Source organism: Lactuca virosa, chromosome 3 (genome assembly GCF_052849685.1).
Source record: "Lactuca virosa cultivar CGN04683 chromosome 3, Lactuca_virosa_CGN04683_v6, whole genome shotgun sequence".
Taxonomy (NCBI): Eukaryota; Viridiplantae; Streptophyta; class Magnoliopsida; order Asterales; family Asteraceae; genus Lactuca; species Lactuca virosa.
In genome coordinates this window covers 329,876,673-329,898,785 of record NC_136428.1, presented here as the reverse complement: position 1 = coordinate 329,898,785, position 22,113 = coordinate 329,876,673, and the positions used below count along the sequence as shown (strand labels likewise).

General features: G+C 35.0%; 1 protein-coding gene across 2 annotated transcripts; it reads left to right on the top strand.

Moving 5' to 3' along the window:
- Nucleotides 1-1,562: 1,562 nt before the first annotated feature.
- LOC145167410 (uncharacterized) lies at nt 1,563-5,285 on the top strand. Of its 2 annotated transcripts, none has more exons than XM_079086610.1 (7): nt 1,563-1,838; nt 2,113-2,303; nt 2,421-2,481; nt 2,577-2,631; nt 2,818-2,960; nt 3,854-3,972; nt 5,015-5,285. In XM_079086610.1, the coding sequence occupies exons 1-7, from the start codon at nt 1,634-1,636 to the stop codon at nt 5,144-5,146; spliced, it is 906 nt and encodes a 301-aa protein (XP_078942736.1). In that variant the 5' UTR covers nt 1,563-1,633; the 3' UTR covers nt 5,147-5,285. The 2 variants fall into 2 exon arrangements, with proteins under 2 accessions (XP_078942736.1, XP_078942737.1); XM_079086611.1 differs by having other exon boundaries at nt 1,564-1,838; nt 2,577-2,625.
- Nucleotides 5,286-22,113: the final 16,828 nt, after the last annotated feature.

Below are 22,113 nucleotides of genomic sequence, written 5' to 3'. Positions count from 1 at the left end.
AAACATCTGAAGTTTTTTTTTTCCTTTTTTTCCTTTGCTTTGTAGAAGTACTCTCAACACCTTGTGATACACTTTCCGACCCAATTTCTTCAACTGAATCATCACTTCCATCATTAACATCCAAAGGATTGGTGTTATTAGTATCTGCCATAACTCTCCTACAATGAAAAACAGGAGGAACATCAAGTATAGAAATAAATACACAGATACATTTCACATACACATACACACATACACAGATAACACAGATACACTGTTCACACTTCACATACACAGATACATAGATAACACAGATAACACAGTCACAAACACTTAACCTGTAGATGCAGGATAGAACTGAAGATAAGATACAATAAACTGATATAAAACATATACTGATATAGAATTTCCTATTCAGAATTTATGGGCTGTTATCACTTTCCGATTAATAGCCAACATTACACATCAATTTCCTGTTCAAAATTTGGGTTTTCCTAGTTACGTGTTTGTGTTATCATCGATAGTCTCACTTCTCACAATCCTATTATAACCACTCATACACAATTCATCTTTGATTAAAAACCAAATCGGAAAACTGAAGAAGTGCATCTCTGTAATCGGAAAACTGAGACAAAAGAACAACTTAAGAAACATACCAGAGATTGATCGTATTGGCGCAAATCACGTTTAGGTCTTCACCAGAGATCAGTCGTATCGGCGCGACTCACGATTCAGGGGTGTTTGGCTTGTTTTTGAGAGGCAAAAGTCATTTTTGGAAAAGTTACAAAAAATCAGGTTTTCCTAACTTTTCCAAAAAGTCAGTTTCCCTTCTATCTAAAATCCAAAAGTAACTTTTAAAATGTTTTTACCAAACATCTTTTACCCTTTATCTTTTCCAAAAAGGACTTTTGCCTCTCAAAAAGACAAGCCAAACACCCCCTCAAGGCTTCACGGGAGACTGGAAGAGGGAGAATGAGAGATACGCTCAATCGCTCATACAGTCATACGCCGATACGCGATTTGATTTAGGGGCATAGGGAAAAAATGGGCAAAATCAAATGGTTACTGGTTACAGACTTACGAGTTACGACCTTAGGAGTTAGGCTTAGGCATCCACCACAAGTCAAAATGTCAACACTTTAAAATGGTCTATGAAATATGAATCAATGGTATTATGGTATATATATATATATATATATATATATATATATATATATATATTGTATAACACTTATTAAATATTAATACTTATACATAAATACATTTAAAAATAAAATATAAACGGGTTGGCGGGTCAACCCATTTGTTTATTGAGAAACCCATATATTACCCATTTAATAAACGGGTTGGCGGGTTGAAAAACTCGACCTAAATTCGTTTATTTCGTGTCGTGTCACGGGTCGTGTCGAGAATTGCCAGCCCTAAATTAACGACATGTTTTTTTGATGTTGTCTGACGGAAGGACCATTTGGGCCATATTGACAAAAGACAAACACCGAGTTTGTCCATTGTTTTGAATGTGGACTGGAAACGCCTATTTCCTCATACCACATGAACCATTTATGTAATTTTATCAATAATAGATTTATTTGAAATTTATTGACGTAAAGAGAACATCACTGCCGCTGCATCTGTTACTCCAAAACCGTCTGCAATGGAGGAACAAGAACAACGGCAACTGTCTTCACCTGAAATGGCTAAGTTCCAACTGAAAGACACCATTGAAGCTCTCCTGAAGTTGACGCTTATTTTATCCATCGAAGAATCCCTGGATTTAGGTTTGTCGAAGGAATTTTGCTCTAATCTCCTCAAGGACGACGAAGACGATCGCACTTACCCCTCTTCAACTTCAATTACAGGTATCCATCCCAAACTTTACCCACCAGTTCCATTTCTGCGACTTCGTTTTCGTTTTCCACAATTTTCCAAACTTCCTTTGATTTGAAGTACTTTTCGTCCTAAAAAAGTCGGTATTTTCCCCCTTTGATTGTCCGCTAAGGCTTCCATGCAGAATTTGAGATAAATGGCTTTCATCTATTGCGTTTAGTTTCAATTCAATTATTTTGGAATTAGACGAATGTTGGAGTTTGATAGTTATTAGTTAGCCTGGTAATCGGCTGAAACTTGTTGCAGATCTGTCGGAAGGTGTTCCTTCATATCCCTTATACAAGCACTTAGCATCAGCTTTGTGCAAGTCGATATCCAATGGGGCTGTTCATAGTATCAACGCCAGTATTCCCTTGATACATGAAGATTCTTCCATGAAACAGAAAGAACGCGAGTGGAACAAGATTATTCTGGAAAAAGGATCTGATCTAGTTAATGTATGTTCTCCTCTGTAACATCATTCAGTTCATATCATCACAGTTATTCTTTGACAGAAGCTTCCATTTTCTTCTTTCCTTTATCTTTACCGGGTTATAATTTCATCTCACAATCAGATGCTGGAGACTGTGGGGTTTGGACTTCATGTTCAGGAGCCCTTTTTCTCACAAATCAAAGGTCCTAGTATAACTTCATAACATTTGATTCTGTTTTCTATTATCGTACTCAATCTGGTAAAAAGCTTATACCTCAAACTGTTTACATACTTGTAGATGGGCAGAAAACAATTGAAGGAAGGTGTGCTGGTGGTGACTACAACCGGTATATGTAAAAAAGTTGTTAACATATGTAAATATATTGTTCATTTTGATGGACTAATATGCAGATTTATATGTAATCTATTTCAGGTTTAAGTTTTGCTTCGAAAATACCTATAATTGTGTTATTGGGTTAATTAATAACACTTTACTAATAATTGCTTCTCTCAATTCCTGATGGTTTTTAATTTATCAGTATTGAATCAGGATCTTTGGTTCTCTTCAACAAATGTTTGTTGCTTCAAGTTCATGATGTTCATTGCTATAGTTCATTTTCTGACATGTTAGCAACTGAGGATCTTGCTAAAGTTCTACCAGGTGTAGAAACCGTTGAAGAAGGTAATTGATAGGAACCAGAAAAATAGCAGTGAAGATAAAAGAAGAATTGTAAAGAAGATGAAGATGTAATAAAAATGAACTTCAAAACCTAATTGCAGTGAACCTCCCTCTCTCACAACCACAAGGTTGGAGCCAATACAAACTGTATCAAATATCTAAAATCAGAGCATCTAACAATGGAATCCTCTCCCCCTTTTATTCTTCTCTCCCTCTCTCCTCTAACTGACTTCAGCCACTTTTCCCAAATTGCCCTTTTGGTCCTTCTAGAATAAACTTGTACAAATCTAGGTTTAATGATGTTTGGCCTACTGATTCCAGATTCGTATCAGTAATCGTCTCTGATTTGTCAATTACATATATTCATTGTGCAAGTTTTATTGCTGAAGATGTATCCCCTTATTTCATGTGCTTCCTGTAATTTTATTCAACTTCTCATATAAGAGCAGCTATTTGTCTATAATATCTATGGTTAAATGCAAAAAGTAGCAATGTGCTTTCATTGATTTGTTTGTTATAGCATCTTACTTTCATTTCTTCCTATTACAATATTGTACTAAGGAAAATCTACCCAATTTTGGGAATATCATCCGTATACAAAGAAAATTCAACTGCTATAATTGGGGTAATTTTTGAAAGTATAATGTCATGATAAGAAAAAAAAATGAAAGTACAATGCCATAATTGGGTAGATTTTTAAAAGTACAATGCCTTAATAAGAAAAAAAATGAAAGTACAATGTTGTAGTTGAAAGAGATGAAAGTAGGATGCTATAATACATATAAAACAAAAGTACTATGACTTAATATCTGCATTGTTTCTATGACCTAATAACTAAATCTATAGCAGCTAAATCTTTACATTTTACAATGAGAATAATGGACATGTGATTTCAGGGGTACAAACTTATAGGAGGTTTTATTCGGAGGAAAAGGAAAGGGCAAATGGTGTTCTTGCAATATTCCTTACAAAACCCACATCACAGCTTTATGATCATTTGGCAGCTATTCTTGAGGTTAGTTGCTTCAAGTCTTATAATTTTCAATCAAACACACACGTCTTGCTATTGGATCATATGACCTTCTGTTATATAAAATATTCTTCAATGTATTTGTGAGAATCACTCATTTCATTATTGAAAACTCGTCATGGTAGTGATTGCCTGATTATAATATAGGGTTAGTTACAAAAAATTGCAATGTAATTTCTAATATTTCTAAACCAAATATTAGAAATTTACTTTTTTCCTTCCACTTATCAATCTGGTAAGCTGTATATGACCGGTTTATTTTATTTATTGCAGAAAGTACGACTATTTTTATTTACTTAATGCACTGTTATCAATAGCGACCATAGCACTCGCTATGGCGTTCAAGTGTCGCTATGGGGTCCATAGCGACGTAGCAACCTGTTTCAATTATATATATATATATATATGGTATAAATAGACCCGTATTAGGGTTTTTAGTTGATTAAGTCAAAGAAGCATCCGCTAATCCAACGTTCGCTCTATCTCAGTTGCTTCTCTCGACCCTCATTCGCGCTTCTTCAACGATCGCCAGTTCCTTAAATCTTCAACGATCTCTTTTTCCTTCGATTTCTCCTGTTCCGACGACTGTCCTGCACCGTTTTAGATTCACACTTGTTCTTTTTTGTAATATGCATGTTTTAGAACTTAGTTGAACTAATAGTCTTTGGGGTTTTTAGCTTATTTATTAGTTATAATTGCTAATTAGGTGAAGGTAAAAGTAATATTAATTTTTAATAGGTATTATACCCATCGCTATTTCATCGCTATTGCTATATAGCATGGAGATAGGTTGTCGCTATGCCCTTGCTATCGCCATGGATAACACTGAGTCTTAATGCAGAAAGAACGATTTAATAGAGAAAAATCCAGGGAAATGAAACTTCCCCTATTAAGTCCTCACTTTTTACGAATTTGTCTAAGTGTGCCATTGTTTTGTAAGATACTTTTTTACACATCAAACCCTAGTAGATGGTTTCCTTGGATTTATAAATTCTACTCATTTTGTAATTTCTAATATTTGGTGTAGGCGCTGCATTACGAAGGTGTTACGAGGCTTTTAGGCATTTCACACACTGTAGGAACAATTCCCGATGCACTTCCCCTCCCAAGATCTTCCTTGCTCTCTGCTTTTTCAACACCACATAATCCAAATGTATGATAACTACTTGTGATAGTGACACTCTTTTTGGCCTCATTTTTTATGCAGGACAGGATTGTCAATTTGTCATTATATATAATTATATATACATCTAATGTGATTATTTGTTATTATTCATATATCCATGAAATTCACTCGATCTCTTCTTCGTGACAACTTGATTTCCTCTTTGGTTTTGAGGTTAAAACTTCGATTTTGAGTGATGGAGCTAGGGCTTTGGCTAAGCATGTAAATAGAAGCAATGGAAAATTTTGGGGTTCCTTTGCCGGAAATGGTTGGTATTTATGTTTTTACCCTTTTGGGCGTGTATTCTTCTTCTCATTCAATCTATGATGTTTTTTTTTGTCAAGTTGATGTCTTTGAGTTGAGGCCATGTTTATTAGACACGACTCGATTTGATAGGACTGACTGAACAAGTTTTTTTGGTGTCAGCTTCGATGATGAGGGTATTTACGTCTTTTACATAGACGAGAGATTGAGAGAATGTCTGTGCCCTGCTTTTTTGGGCGGGACTAATTTTTGTCCTATTGACATCAATATCGGTTGTCTCATCCACGATACTAACACACTATACAATATGTTCTGTTTTGTTATGTCCTAACTAAAGTCTAAAGAAATTTGAACTCACAACCTAAGTACTTAGGGTGCATTTGGTTGTGTAAAATTGTTTTTATTTTTCTGTTAAACGTTTTCAGAAAATAGACTTGAGTTTTTATTTTCATTTTCAGTTTTCAATGAAAATTGAGTGCATTTGGTTGTGGAAAATTCTCTAGTTTCTATGAAAATTTTCAAATGAAAATGAAAGTTTTCAAAACGTATTCGGTTGATTCAGTTTTCAAATTTTTTCCAAGAAAATAAAAATTTTTTGTTTTCCAAATTGTATGTAAATTAGAAAAGTGATTTTTACTGTTTTTTAAAGTTTTTTAAATTTCTAAGATGGAAATTGTTAACTCCATTGATTTTATACAAACGTATTTTCTAAAATTTTCATTGAAAACTAAAAATGAAAACTCAACTTAATTTTCCGAAATCGTTTTCTAGAAAAATGAAAACTATTTTCCACAACCGAACACACCTTATTGAAACCGGTAGAGTTTTTCATTTTTCATCTTAGAAATTTTAAAAAACTTTTGAATACCGTAAAAATCATTTTTTCTTTTTAGTTTACATATAATTTCAAAAGAAGATTTTTTTTGAAAACTGAATGCACTCTTGTTTTCATCGTGTTCAGAGTCTCATAAGAATATGCTTGCCTTAAATGTAATCAATCACTTGGTGGCCCATTGTTGTTGGATAAATGCGCATATTGTTCCACCACATGGGCCCGTTTTTGAGATCCGAGTTCATGATGGTTATGGTGCTCGATGGGCCTTAAACCCACCCAAGGTATCATCACACGACCCTTTCCAAATTGTTTGTGTTTCCCATTTGTCAGTTGTCACCAAAATATTATGCACTAGGGTTTTTTTATATAGTAAATTACATAAACCATCCATGTTGACAAATAATTGACATTACTGATACCAGAGAAGATAATTTTATTACATGGATATTTATGGAAAGCTTTTTGTTCTTGTACCGTTTAACTTAACGACAAGCTGTTAAATCCATATAAAATGATAACTTCCAGTACAGCTGTAAAATTACAAATTTACTTTTATCTAATTCATCTTCTTCGTCAATGTCGTCGACTCCCTAGGATGTAATTAATTAATTTTTGGGGGATATGCCTTGTAATATTACTATTTATCAAATACTTAATATTCTTCAACCAGTTAATTATCTATTGTGGTATTATATTTTATCCATGTACTTAAATCACATTTTCATTTTCTTTTGTTTAATTATATTTTATATTTAAATATTAGAAATAAAATAAATATTATAATAGCCTTTTATGCGGGGTGCATAAAAGGCTTCAAATAGATGATGATGAGTATTAACACGTTTTAAAAAAGCTTATACATTTGAAATGATTTATAAAATATGCTGCTATAGTGAAACATGATGTAATAAAATGAATAAGTTCTATATTATGTCAAACCATAATGGATGTTTTAAGTTTTACAGTTCCTAAACAACCAGCTAAAAAGATAATGTCAAGTTATCAGTTATATGATTTAACGATTGATTGTTAAGTTATACAGTCTACGTTAGGAACTTACGATATAATTTTTTTAAGGACAATATTCATAATTTTTGTTATAGTACAAGCACCATTATTTATATAATCTACTCTAAAATTAATCTTAAATTAATTTTGTAGTTCATTGGATTTCTTGAGCCATACATGGAGGATGGTCATGCAAGGGGATGGAAACATTAATATTTAATACATCCATTCAAAAAATAGACAAATGGTTGTCATCGTGATAGTAATGGATCAATTAAGGACGGCAATATTATATTTAATATTATATTTAATATTATATTTAGCCAACTTAATTAATTACATTTTACGTTTTTGGGGACAATTTCATAAGATTCTCCAAAAGCCAAATGGATGTATACATACAATGACTAACAAGTCAATATACCTCATCCTAATGAAGACTTCTATTTTGATTTTAGGGAACCAAAAACATTGGTCATTTCAGTTTCTTATGTACCCTTGATTTAGATTTTTGCATTTTTTTCTATTTATAAATCTTTGTTTTATAGAATTTTATGTTTAACGCTAGCATTTACATTATATTCTGTTTTCGTATATTATCCCCCAAAATTGTCTTTCATGTTAGCTAATTTATTAAAAGATTAAAAGATGATATGATTCTTGAAAATAAACCAAATTCCATAATTTTTTTCTTGGTTAATGACTTGCAACAAGTGTATACATTTAATCATTAAAGTTTTTTTTCCCTATACTTCTACCACTAAACTTTTTACATTGTTTATAGACAAAATTACATTTAATCATTAAAGTTTTTTTTCCCTATACTTCTACCACTAAACTTTTTACATTGTTTATAGACAAAATTACAAAAATGGTCATTGTTGTTTACCAAAAGTCACAAACTCAGTTTCTGTTAATTTTTTTGACGAATATGGTCTTTCTGGTTTCCAAAACTTGTATGAATGACCCTCTTTTTGCTAACGTCGTTATTGTTCATCCGTTAGTGTGAGGGTATTTTGGTTTTTTCAAGTAGCAAGCACTGAGTTTGTGACTATCGATAAACCATAGAGACCATTTATTTAATTTTTTTTTTGTATTTTATGTTTATGAGTTTGTGTCTTTTCCACCATTTTATTTTTTAAAATATCACTTTGAACCCTTCATTTTGAACTTTGAAAAAAATTATTTTCACCCCTTTAATTTCAAAATATTCGTGTTTAACGCCGTATTATATATACTTTGATTTTCATTAATAATTTCCATTCGTTAACCTTAAAAAACGATTTTTTAAGTGTTTATTTATATATATTTGTCAGTATAATTCAACGTGTTTAACGTTTCAACTTTAATTTAGAACTTTCTTCCGTTGATTTTTTGTTTTTTAAATTAAATGTTTTTTTTTAATAATGTTGCCGGTTTAAATTCGAGTTTGTCACATATAATATTTTATTTTTCTTGTGTGTTTAAGTTTATGTACGTTTCCTACGTATGAGACGGATCACATACAATAACTTTTGTTTGTTAATTTTAAAAAAACATATTATATTCGAGTTTGTTTATGTTTCAATGTATTATTTGTTTTTACATTTTTTTGCTTAATTTTATGTACATTCCTACGTATTATTTGAGTCATATATAATAACTTTCATTCGCTAGTTTTTAAAAATGTATTATATTCGAGTTTGTCTACGTTTTGACGTTATTTTTTTTACGTAACAATATAGATTCGAGTTCGTCTACATTTCGACATAATTTCTTTTATGTTTCGCGCTTATTTTTATGTATGTGTTTTTTCGTTCTTATTATTTTTTTTACGTCAAAACGTAACTTTTATCAATACAATCATAAAAATCAGTGCTTATAATTATGCTTTTATCTATTATATGTGAACAAACCCATACATTAAATATGCACCAAAACGTACAAAAAAAATTCATCGAAATATTAAAAAAAACTCAAATTTATATCGATGCGTGCATAAAAATAAGTAAGATTTTTTTTTTAAATTAACGAACAAAAACTTAAATAATAAAAAACGTATTATATGTGACCCGAGTCATACATATGAAACGTATAACAATTTAAGCATAAAAACGTTAAAAAAATACGCTTCGTGAAACGTAGAGAAGCTCGATGATAATACATTTTTTTAAGTTAACGAACAAAAGTTATTATATGTGATCCGGACGATATGTAGGAATGTACTTAAAATTAAGCAAAAAAATGTTTAAAAAAAATATATTACGTCGAAACGTAGACAAACTCGAATATAATACGGTTTTTAAAATTAACAAAGGAAAGTTATTATATTTGATCCGCCTCATATGTAAGAAACGTACGTAAAGTTAAACACAAAAATATATAAAAAAACTACTTCGAAACATAGACAAACTTAAATTCAAATCGACAATTGTATAAATAAAACAAATAATTAAAAAAAAATAGCGAAAGAAAGTTCTAAATTAAAGTCGAAATGTTGACCACCTTGAATTATACCGATAATTATATAAAAATAAACATGTAAAAATATTTTTTTTAGGTTAACGAACAAAAGGTATTAATAAAAATCAAATTATATATAATACGGGTTTAAACACAAAAATTTAGAAAATAGAGGAGTGAAAGTAATATTTTTCAAAGTTCAAAGTGATATTTTAAAAAGTAAAGGGGTGAAAAATGCACAAACTCATAAACATAAAATGTAGAAAACGTTACATAAATGGTCCCTATGGTTTACCCTTAGTCATAAACTCAGTCCCTGCTTGTAACATCCCCCTCTGACACGTATCACAATATTGTCCGATTTGGGTTCCCGACACGAAACTTCCCAGGGGTCACCCATCCCTTCTCTGGAAAGTATCACAATATTGTCCACTTTGGGCTCCTTGCACGAAAACTTCCCAGGGGTCACCCATCCCTGAATTGCTCTAGCCCGGACATGTTTAACTGCAGAGTTTTTATGGGATCAGCTGCCCTCACGGTTTTAAAACGCGTTGTGACAAGGAAGGTATCCACACCCCTTTTAAGGAAATGCTTCGTTCTCCTTCCAAGCCGATGTGGGACCAGGTGCAACCCACCTTCACCCCCCATTATAGGGTTCGACGTCCCCGTCGAACACATCGACTCGTGCCCCAGCTCTGATATTATAGGGTTCGACGTCCCCGTCGAACACATCGACCCGTGCCCCAGCTCTGATACCATTTGTAACATCCCCCTCTGGCACGTATCACAATATTGTCCGCTTTGGGCTCCCGGCGCGAAAACATCCCAGGGGGGTCACCCATCCCTGAGTTTCTCTCACCCGGGCACACTTAACTGCAAAGTTCTTATGGGATCTGTTGCCCTCACGGCTTTAAAACGCATTGTGATAAGGAAGGTATCCACACTCCTTATAAGGAAATGTTTCGTTCTCATTCCAAGCCGATGTGAGATCAGGTGCTACCCACCTTATTAGGTGGGTTGCATCCATAAACAAAGTTTTTAATGCAGCCTATCCTGCTGTGACAAAGTTTTTGATTAATCACAATAAGTTAATACATCTTAGTTATCACCATACAACGAATGAGAAGACAAACGGGCAACAAGTTGCGCCGCTAAGCCTTTTTATATGGTAAAACCAACTCTTTTGAAGATTACATCCATAGATCTAGGGGATATAACATTGCTATGCATGATCCGTTGTACTCTAGTAAGAAGCTTCACCGCATCCGGCGCAAGGAAATCAAACGTATCAAATGCAAATGATATGAACACATGTTGATTTTCCATGCACAATTTCTCATGTTTGGCAATCTTGCATGTATCAGCTTTTAATGCAGCCTGTCCTGCCGTGAAACCTCCGTCCCTTAAGCCTACGAGAGGGGATACCTGTGTAAGGTCCACATATGCGTGTTCCCTCCAACCCATCCAAAAATCAAAACGTCATCCGGTCTAAGGGTTGACCTTCCTTCTGTCGGTTCAGTCAGGAAATTCACAGGAGCCTCTTTCCTGACGGAAACCCCGACACGCTTAAATATGTCGACCAAATTATCCCTAACCATATCGTGCCTGTATTTGAACTTCGAGACATCTTTTCAGTGAACTGCATGCTCTCCACAAAAGTCCAAACATGCCTTGCGGCACACCAGACATATCTCGTCGGCTGGGGATATTGAAATCATGAGTCGATATTTGAGGATGGTACGATACTCTACAGGAGACATATGTTGACTAAGCCCATCTCTAGGGATAGCTAGAAGAAAATCGTGAGCATGTGGTGCACGGAAACACTGGAAAACTGCTTTCTACCGAGCCGTCATGTTGAAATGCACTTCCATATCTTGGAAAATTTTACAAAAAAGGGCACTCGCGAGTGTATTCTGGGATTTAGGGGGGGGGGTGTCCTTAGTAGTAAAACTGCCAAGGTCAATGTCTGAAAGCTTGTTATGAAGAGAAGCTAAAACACAAGCATAATCAGAATCCATAGCATAAATTTTGCTATCCCGTAAGATGTGGTCTTGCAATACACAAGATTGGGCCCTTGAGGCAACAAAATCATATGAGGTAGCCTCTACTGTCGAGTATAAACCCAAACCACCAAACCAAATGGGTAGGGAAGCAAGTCGCCACTATATGTCTCCAAAGAAAGGGCCACCACAAACCACAATGTTCTAAATCGCCAGATACACCCAATTATCGAAGAACAACGCCGCCTCCTCCATATGAATGGGTTGGAACGTCCTCAGCCGAAAGAAAAGTTCAACAATACCCATACACGACTGAAGTAGAAGGAGCTCACTCTGCGGGTGAGACAATTATGGCAGAAGGCGCATCAAATTCACAACATTTTCAGCTCTCTTTATGGATAAGCTGCTAACGAAGCTAACATTTCTACTAACAGCTCCCCCAAGAGGTTTCACCCTTAATGGCCGCCTCCCGATGCCAACCGCGATAGCCCCTCATGCAACCTCCTACCATCACACGAGGGCCAAAAGAGCTCGGTTTTCTTGATATTCAACTGAAGGCTCAATTTTGGGCCAATAACCTTAATGATGTCTAATGCTTTGGCCACCTCCTCAAAATCTCCAATAAGTGTGTCATCATCAAGGTACCATGCATGGAGAAAAATCTTGCATTTGTCTCAAATTACACTTAAAGTTTTGTTTTGGAACTACAAATTACATTAACCTACTAACAAGAAGTTAAAAGAATAAACAAGTTACAAGGAAATAGAAGCTAAGGACTTTTATGTAAACTAACATAATTTACTAATACTTTTTAATATGTATTTAGATATGTATTTTGATCTATTATTAATGAAAATAATATCAAAGCTATTAAAAGAATAAAAAAAATTTACAAGGAATTAAATTTATTTTATTAAATCTAAAAAAATCAAGTTGAATCATCATTAATAACCATGAATTTCACCATTTGGATCCATTTGTTTTAAGCACGATCTAGGGCTCCATTTGCAATGCACGGAATTTTGGAAGAAACCTTAATAATTGATTATATTCAAAATGAATATAGATATTGGTTTATTTATGATTGATTATATTCAAAATGAATTTGGAAGAAAATGGAGTTTAAGTTGTATCAACTTTAGAATCATCGATTCCAACTTATGAATTCAAAGCTAAAGACTTGTATGTAACATAACAACATAGTTTACCGATAGTTTTTAATACGTACTTTTTTGTTATTAATGAAAATATGTATTTTTTTTTTGTTATTAATGAAAATAATATCGAATCTAGTAAAAGAGAAAAGAAATAAAAGGAATTAATTTTTTTTATTAATCTAAAAACAAATCTCAAGTTAAATCATCATTAATCACCATGAATTCATATAACACTCATTAATTTAGTCTAGGAGGGCCCATCACTATAATGTTTGTGACATTGAAGTTTTGGTAAGTTTCTCTTTTAGCCCTTTATGCAAATTCTTTTCAAATTGTTCCCTTGGTTAGTACGCGGGGCGTACTCAATGAGTACGCTTAGCGTACTGGCCATCCTGATGATCGCGGGTTCCACCCACGTATGCTGGACGTACGTAGTGCAGGGGCAAACCCTAATTTTTAGGGTTTTCACCCTATTTAAACGTCATTATAACATCTTTTGGACACTTTTGATCAGCCTCCACCTTCCCTTACCCTGAAATCGAAACCCTAAAGTGATTTGGTGAGTTTTGAGCTTGAAAGAGTGTTTGTTGCTGGTTTGCAAAGGAGAAGAAGAAGAGGAACACTTGGGAAGTAGCTTCGGCTTGTAGATCTAGGATCACCTTCTCATTCGCAAGCTTTTTGAGGTAAAAAGCTCACACCTTGATGATAATTTATGTTGGATCTACTTTGTGGTGTTTCTTGGGCATTTTTGGGTCTTTTGAAGCAAAATTAGCTTATGATCTACTCCAGAAGCAATGGACGCTAGATCTTATCTCCATTCAGTCCCTATGTTCATAAAAGTGAAAACGTTATCGATGTTTTTGGTGCATGCAAGTATTACCACCTTTATTAATCTCTTTTTGAGCTTTTGAGTCCCATTAAGCCATGCATGAATGTAAAGTTGTTAACTTTACGTGATAAGTCCCCCTTTAGGACCAGATCTGAGAGTTTGGCTTGAGGTCTCAACCGACTAAGTGCTTAATGGAGTAGGTTGGCAAACTGGGGAGTACGTTGGGCGTGCCCAGTTGGTACGCTGCGCGTACTAGCCCTAGATGGAGTACGCTAAGTGTACGAGCCGAGTACACGTTGCGTAATCATCAGATGAGCTTTTGGGCTTAATGTCCTCGGTATTAGGCCATAGTTTGGGTTTGTAAGTGTGGGCTTGGTTGGTCCATTAGACTTCTGTTTTGGACTTTCGGGATAACATATTGGGCTTCCTTAGATTTAGGCTTATGATGGGTTTTGGGCCCAATTTGGAGGATTGGGCCATAAATTGGGCTTCAGGTTGCTATTTAGGATTTGGGCCTTTTGAATAGTTGAGTTGGGCCTTGGCTTTGGGCCGGATAGCTTATACTTTTGGTTATGGGTCAAAATGTAATTAATAATTGGATTTTATTGATTTTGATAGCGTGGGGATTATCTGGGCCAACAGTCAGAGATTCATTCGATTGATTCAGTAGCTAGAGGTGAGTTTCCTCACTGTGTTTAGCGGGTCAAAGGAACCAATGCTGACACATGGTTTATTATGTTAGGATGCTAGATATCTGCGTGACTCTTGCATATGTTATGTGCTTGTATGCTTACTGGGAAAGGCCCGCTGTCGGATGGGACCCGGTGACTATTTTTTATGCCATTATCTTTGTGATTATCGCATGTGTTGTATGATTATGTGTTTATATGTTTATATGTGTATCGGGCGGGGACCGATGCCAGGCGGGGCTCGATGGCGAGCGGGGACCATTTTGTTTTTATTATGTATGGTACGTGGTATTTTGGGGAACCCACTAAGCTTTGTGCTTACATTTTCAGTTTATGTTTCAGGTACTTCTAGTTTGAAAGAAAAGAGCTCGGGATGATTGTAGTGTACACACCACCTCGTTTCACATTTTATGATTACTTTGATGTTTCACGATTTATTTGATACACTTGTCCTATCTTGGTTCTATGATGATGTTTGGATTACAGTTTTATTAATTTAAAAACACTGGTCTTAATTTTTGGAATGTTACAATGTCGACATCAAATCACCGAGGGACTCAAAGATATCACTTTTCCTTAATAGGAAAAAGAACGAATAAACTTTGACTATATAATCATAACCTTTACCCATCATTCCATACATGGAATTACATTTTATAACATCCAGTTATAGATGCGTTGATGCAAAACCAATGCACAAAAGTCTTGCAAAATATAACTTATATAGCTCTTTTCAAGAATAGAATGTATTATCGTCTTAAATTACTCATGATAATATCAATGAAGTAATCTCTAAGCGTGTTTTTTCCAAAAATCAAAATCCATATTTTAAGTACTCATGAATATTGTAGCAATCCCTATGTAATGTTCGATCGCCATGGACAATATACAAATATTCCATGATACTCTGAAATCAGTACATACTCCTAGAAGTAAGACCGTCTGTGGTATTTCGAATAAATTAATGTTCAGGAAGTAAACATGTAAGTGAAATAAAAGAATAAACAATTGAAGATTGTAGTCGAAACTCATAAATATCTCTCTATTATTTAATCACCAAAACAATTACATTTATTTTGTTACATTTTTTCAAAAACTATCAACTCACTACTAAAACCTAATATCATCTCTTAATTCCATGCTCCTAGCATGTTCAAAGTGCTTGAACTTGCTTAACCCCTATGTGAAAGGATCAACAGGGTTATCCTCTAATGACGCACAATTCAACACAAGCTTTCCCTCTTCAACTTTATGTTAGATATAATGGTATTTTCTTTTGATGTGCCTCGACCTCCTATGATGCTTTGGTTCTTTTGTCAAAGCAACCACACCTTCGTTGCCACAAAAAATCTCCATGGGCTCTTGGATTAATGAAACAAATCCAATGTCACCACTGAAATTATTTAACCAAACTGCTTCCTTTTCCTCATCGCTCGCTGCTATGTACTCTGACTCACAAGTAGAATCAGCCATCATTTGTTGTTTGGAACTTTTCTAAGTTACTGCTTCACCATTCAATATAAATACATAGCTAGATTATGAATAACTATTATCTCAATCTGTTTGAAAGCTAACATTAATATAACCACTCACCAAGTTCATCTTTGCCACCGAAAACTAAGATCATATCTTTTATTTTCCAAATATATTTAAGTATGTTCTTCACTGCTGACTAATGAGTTGTGCCATGATTTCCCTAATATCTACTAACTGTGTTCAAAGCATAAGCCACATCAGGGAGAGTACAAGTAATAACATACATCATCGATCCTATAGAAGAAGCATATGGGATTCGACTAGAACCTAGGGTTTCTTCTTTTGTGTTCAAGTTTGCATGTTCAATTAGAGAAAACCTAGATCCAAAGCATTAGGGTTGCATACACACATATGAATTGTTGTTATGCTCAAAACCCATAAGTGGTATCAGAGACTAGGATTAGTTTTCTATTGAATAGATGCAATTGTGATATTGTTCAAAGGAGAAGGGAACAAAATCAACATTCTGTTCAATGAAGTCGTCGAGTTGTTCTTAGCACTCGTCGAGTTGCATGAACTCGTCGAGTTTGGTCCTCTAACTCGTCGAGTTGGTGCGTCTGATGCTCATCTCAGATTTTCTTGCCTAACTTGATTTACTAGGTTAATATTTGGTAATTATCTTTTACTAATTCTGCCATGATCTGATTTTTGGTAATATTGGACAATTAAAATATAACCTAAATGTTAGGAGATAATTATGAATTGGATAATGTTGATTTATTTGATTATATTTATCCTTATGGATAAAGTTAATAATTTAATTGATTGATTAATTAAAAGATAATTAACACATCCATAATTAGTTACTAGATAATTATTAATTGGATTTAATAGTTAATATTTTTGGGTTATTTAAAATTTAAAATTAAAAAGTTTAATTTTTTGAAATTTAAAATTGAAAAATCCTAAAATATATCCTTATGGATTTTATTAATAATTTAATTAAAAAATTAATTAAAGGATAATTATAAAACCATATGTGGTTTAAATTTAATTAAATTAAGAGTTTAATTTAACAAAAGATTAAACTCTTAGTATTTTAAAATGTTTAAAATGCACCTTCTACTATATGTAAGATTAAAAGTTTAATATTTACTATATGTCTAAGACGAGTCAGTCGAATTGCTAGTACGCCTCATTCACGAAGCCATACTATAAGGAGAGCTTAAGGAAGCGGCCTGTAAAATGACCGTCATTAGGTATCCATTCCTAACCACCGATCTCTCGTATGGTGGAGGGTCGTTAGCCGAACGGGTTCGATAGGACACTTTATCCTCATTAAAAGTATAATGATAAAAGTAGCTAAATCATTTTAAAAAAATTCCATTCTTAGTTACTTTAGGTAAAATTGTGAATTTGATGCTAACCCATGAAATTGCACATTGCACCTTATTGGTCGTTAGTGGAGCGTATGTGGTTAACCGACACACTAATATAGACTAATATTGTTGGCAATGGGTGTCTCGTGAATTATCATTGAGTTAATGGAGTGCGTGTGGTTAACCGGCACATTAATTTCAGATGATAAATCACAGTGAGAGTACCAAGCTAATTTGCATGGTTATTCACACCTTGTTTGTGATCCTCGGTATCCCAGTCACAAATGGAAAGGGCATAATCGAGATTAAACAAGCCATTGAATAGTGCAATGAATCTCAAAAGATCTAGGAATTTCATAAGATTGAAATTGGTAAATGCCTTAACTACCTAAAATAGATTCGAATTTGATTATGACATCCCTCTTCAGAATTCGAATCGAAAATATGGATCCTGGCCTGAATTTAATTTTTTTGGGTTAATAATTAAGGATTAAAATCGACTAAATTGAATTCCCTTTTCTCCCTTTATAGATATCGAGTCAAGACAACAATGGTTCTCCTCGTCCTTCTGGAAATGTTTTTCCCTTGTCTGAAGATGATCTTATACATGTCGATCAAGGTGAAAGAACGTTCCCTTCTTTGAGCATTGGTGGAACTGAAAATCATTCTTCTCCAACTCTTCCTCCACCCCCTCCTATGATTCTCCCTGACCTGCATTTTCGTCAACTTGAAAAGTTCAAGGTTACTCAAGCCCTTTTGGCATGCAAACACCAAGATGGAAATTCTGTGTGTGCGCATGTTCTAAAAATGAAGTCTCACATTGACAAATTGGGAATGTTCGGTGTCGTTTTCCCAAGGGAGCTGGTCGTTGACTTGGTTCTTCACTCGCTTCCTGAGTCATATAGTCAGTTCTTTAAGTACTACTATATGACTGACTACGACCTGACCCTAATTGATCTGACATATTTTCTAATTGCTGCTGAAGCAGAAATGTTGAAGAGCACTGGTCAAGCAAATGTGTTTGAAGGATTTGTCTCATAAAACTCCATGGACAATAGAAATAATGGTAGTCCAGAAAAGGTTTCTCTTCCAAATGGAAAGGGATCGACCAAGGTCAAACCATTTGACCATATGACAAAGGTTAATTCTTAGATAGACCCATGTATTATTCCTGAAGAGTCCATATGTTTCTATTTTCAATCGAAGGGACATTGGATGCGAAGCTGCCATGTCTACCTGAAATATCAGAAAAATAAGAAAGTCAAGTTGTATGACTCTTCTTCAGGTACATCCATTATATAACTCCATTAAGTTCATATTCATAGATTCTTAATACATGATGTGATAGTCACATTTTGATGTTTTTGTAGGATCTAAGAGAAAGAGGGGAGCTTAAGAAGAAAAAAAGGCTAATTCTGATCGTGAGAGATGGATTTCGGTCACATGGTTCGATGATCAGAATTTGAAGCTTAGGAGTTATGATAGATTAATAGATTGCTTAGGAAATATCTAGAAACATAGTTTTCGTATATATTTTCATTGTAAGGACAAATTTTTCCGCACATTATCAATAATGTAAATTTTTCGTTTTATCTTATTTACTTTATATTTCCTTGCAATGGTATTTATGAAAATTGGTGGTTATATTTCCATTATTAGCAATGTTAAAAGTGGATATGATTCTTTGTTATATCATTTGTGGTAATGTCATAATTGATCAAGTGAAAAATAAATTCTCATCACCCAAGTTTCAAATTGGATAGAAACTTGGAGTCGTGCAATTTGTATTGTGTGATGTATGAGAATTTTGTTCATTGGAAGATTAAGACTAAATCCTTGATCACATGTTAATCTGAGACAAGTGAAGGACTAAAGGATCTAGTACACATTGATGTGGAATGGTAAGATCCACCATAAAGGACGATAAGTCTATTCGTCATGATTTACTGATGTTTCAGCAAATGTGGTTACGCTTATAAGATTAAGTGTAATTCTGATTATTTGAAAATGTTTCAAAGAATGGCAGAATGAGTAAGAAGAATCTATTAGGCAGAAAGATAAAGGTTTCTGCAATTTGAAAGGAAAGGAGAGTACTTTTGTATCATGTTTTATGATCATCTTAATGATTGTAGGACCATGTGCAATTGATCCTCTAAGGACATCTTAGTGAAATTGTTTCAACTAAGAAGAGGAATAAGATATTGTTGAAATGGTTTAATCGAGAAATGAGTAATACTTCGTGTCAAATCAAGTTTTAGAGTCGTACTCTAGTAACATCGAATCGTATCTCGAAACTTATTTAAAACCAAATAGGTTTCTAACTCATCATAAAATGTGGAGTAGAAATGTTTCTTACTCTAGTACATTTGGAATTGGTAGTTGTGTTGTTTCAGTTAAAACAACGGATAAACTAAGACCAATTCTGTAACACTTATTTCAGGTAATTATTTGATTTAGTTAATTTCAGGGTTTTGGTGCATGGACTCGGTGAGTTGGTAGTGCAACTCGTCGAGTAGGGGCATTTAATCATGGACGCGAATCGGGACCAACTCGGCGAGTCGAAAGGCCCGACTCGGCGAGTTGGAGCCGTAAAGAGAAAACCCTAATTTTGGGGTTTTCCTCCTATATAAGGATCATTATCTGCCCTTGTGGCCTCCCTTAGCACCTACAGAAAACAGTTTGCGGTCGTGAACATTCTTGAGTGAGAGTAAGAGAATTTGTGAGTGGTTTTGGTGGGCTGTGAAGGATTTTTAGAGCTTGAAGAAGAAGGAGCAAAGAGAGGAGCAGTAGATCCGACATCTACACTGTATTGGCCACCATATTGAGGTATAAAGTCCTGACCTGGAGCTTTAGTTACTTGGATCCCTCTTCTTGGAAGTAAATGACCATTTTTGGTGCAAAATGGAGTCGTACTCGAATCTGGACTTATCACAAGGATATGGTTCTAGATCTGGACCTATTTAGGTCCCCAATGACATAAAGTTGTCTCCTTTAGGCAGTTCAATCCCTTTCAATGCATTAAAACCTTGTACGAAGACTAGTTTTGGTGTTTTGGCCATGTGAGGCCTTGCATGCACGTAAAGTTTGCAACTTTACGTGACATCTACACTAAGAAGGACTAGATCTGAAGTTTGGGACTCTAGATCACACTGGAAGGCCGAAAATAAGATGGACTAAAGGGACTCGCCGAGTTCTTTAATCAACTCAAGGAGTCGACCAAGGGTTTGCAACCAAGGGGTTTTCGACTGGATGGGTTTTCGGTCAGGAGTTTGCGGTTGAGAGTTTACGGCCGCAAATATTAGGGAACTTGACGAGTCACTCTAGTGACTCAGCGAGTTGGCGAATTAAGCAAGAAACTCGGCGAGTGATCAGTTATACTCGACGAGTCGAGGTCAACATGGACTGTTGACCTTGACTGTGAACTTTGACCTTGACCTTGAATTTAACCAGGGTTGATCTGTGAGTATTTTTGGGATGGTGTTAAGTTAATCACTTGATTATTATAGGCAGTTGAGAAGGAGCAGCGTGTGAGATATATTTGACTTCAGCTTACCAGCTCAGCCTTTGAGAGGTGAGTCTTCTCACCATAGCAATGGGTCTAAGGCACCAAGGCCGGTCCATCTTATGTTATGTGGATTGTTGATTGATTATGCATTACGATAGTATGACATTTGCATGGAAGAGCACGTTGGGTTTCCCGTGGAATTTGGTATAAGACCTTGGAAGCTTTCTATGGCATCCTAGTATATCTGCTTGTATAGTTTGCATTATGTCTTGTTTGGTAGTGAAGACCTTGTGGGGGTTCCCAAGGCAGGAAGACCTTGTGGGGGTTCCCAAGGAAGGAAGACCATGTGGGGGTTCCCATGGCAGATAAGACCATGTGGGGGTTCCCGTGGCATTAGGTGTAAGACCCTGGAGGGTTTCCATGGCTTCCTTATATGTTCTATGCATGACTTATGTGATATGTGTAGTTTTATAGTTAATTGATATGTGTTATGTGGTTTGTGTGTGGAGTATGCTCTGGGGGACTCACTAAGCATTAGCTTACAGTTTGTGGATTTGTTTCAGGTACATCTGAGCCCAAGGGCAAGGGCAAAGCGTGATGACGCGGCGTGCACTCTCTCACCAACATTTATTGGACACTCTGATATTTTGGAAATAAAGTTGTAATGGATATGGTTTTGAAAAAAATTGTAACTGGTTTTGTGGATGATGAGCACACATTTTGGGTAATTAAAAATGAAAAAAAATTCTTTTGAAAATGTGGTCGTTACAAGTTGGTATCAAAGCCTTAGTTTGAGGGATTCGGGCACACCCTCGGGCATGTCAGGATTCAAACTAAGGAAATGGTAAAATTGTTTTAAAAAATTAAATAAAAAAGGTTTTAAAAGAAATAAAATGATAAGAGTGCAACTCGCGTTATCCGCCGAGCCAAGTAAGTAGTTCCCCAATATGTTAGCCATGATATACTGATATTTGAGCTTGATAATCGTATGAAACTTGCTATGTGTATGCTTTTAAATTATATACGGTTAGGAGCTTATAGCCTTAGAATGATTGATTTGGCCTTATTTCCTGTTCCTTGTTTGGTTGTGGTCCTAGGGTAGAATCTCTTTTTCGAAAGTCTATTTGATCCTTTTCTGTGTATAATTTGCATGCATAAAGGAAACCTGTCACGATCGGTCTGTTTGATGCGGGTAGAGCAAATCTTAGGATAACCTAGGATTTGGGTTATGCGGTGCCTTGTGGTATATGATTTATTGTGGGACGAATTGGAGTTGTCAGGTAGAGCTTTGGGGAAAGGTACAGGTAGGTGTGGAAGATAGTATTGGGCCCATTCTACTGAAAGCATAGGACCTGTACCCGAACTGGTGTTAGA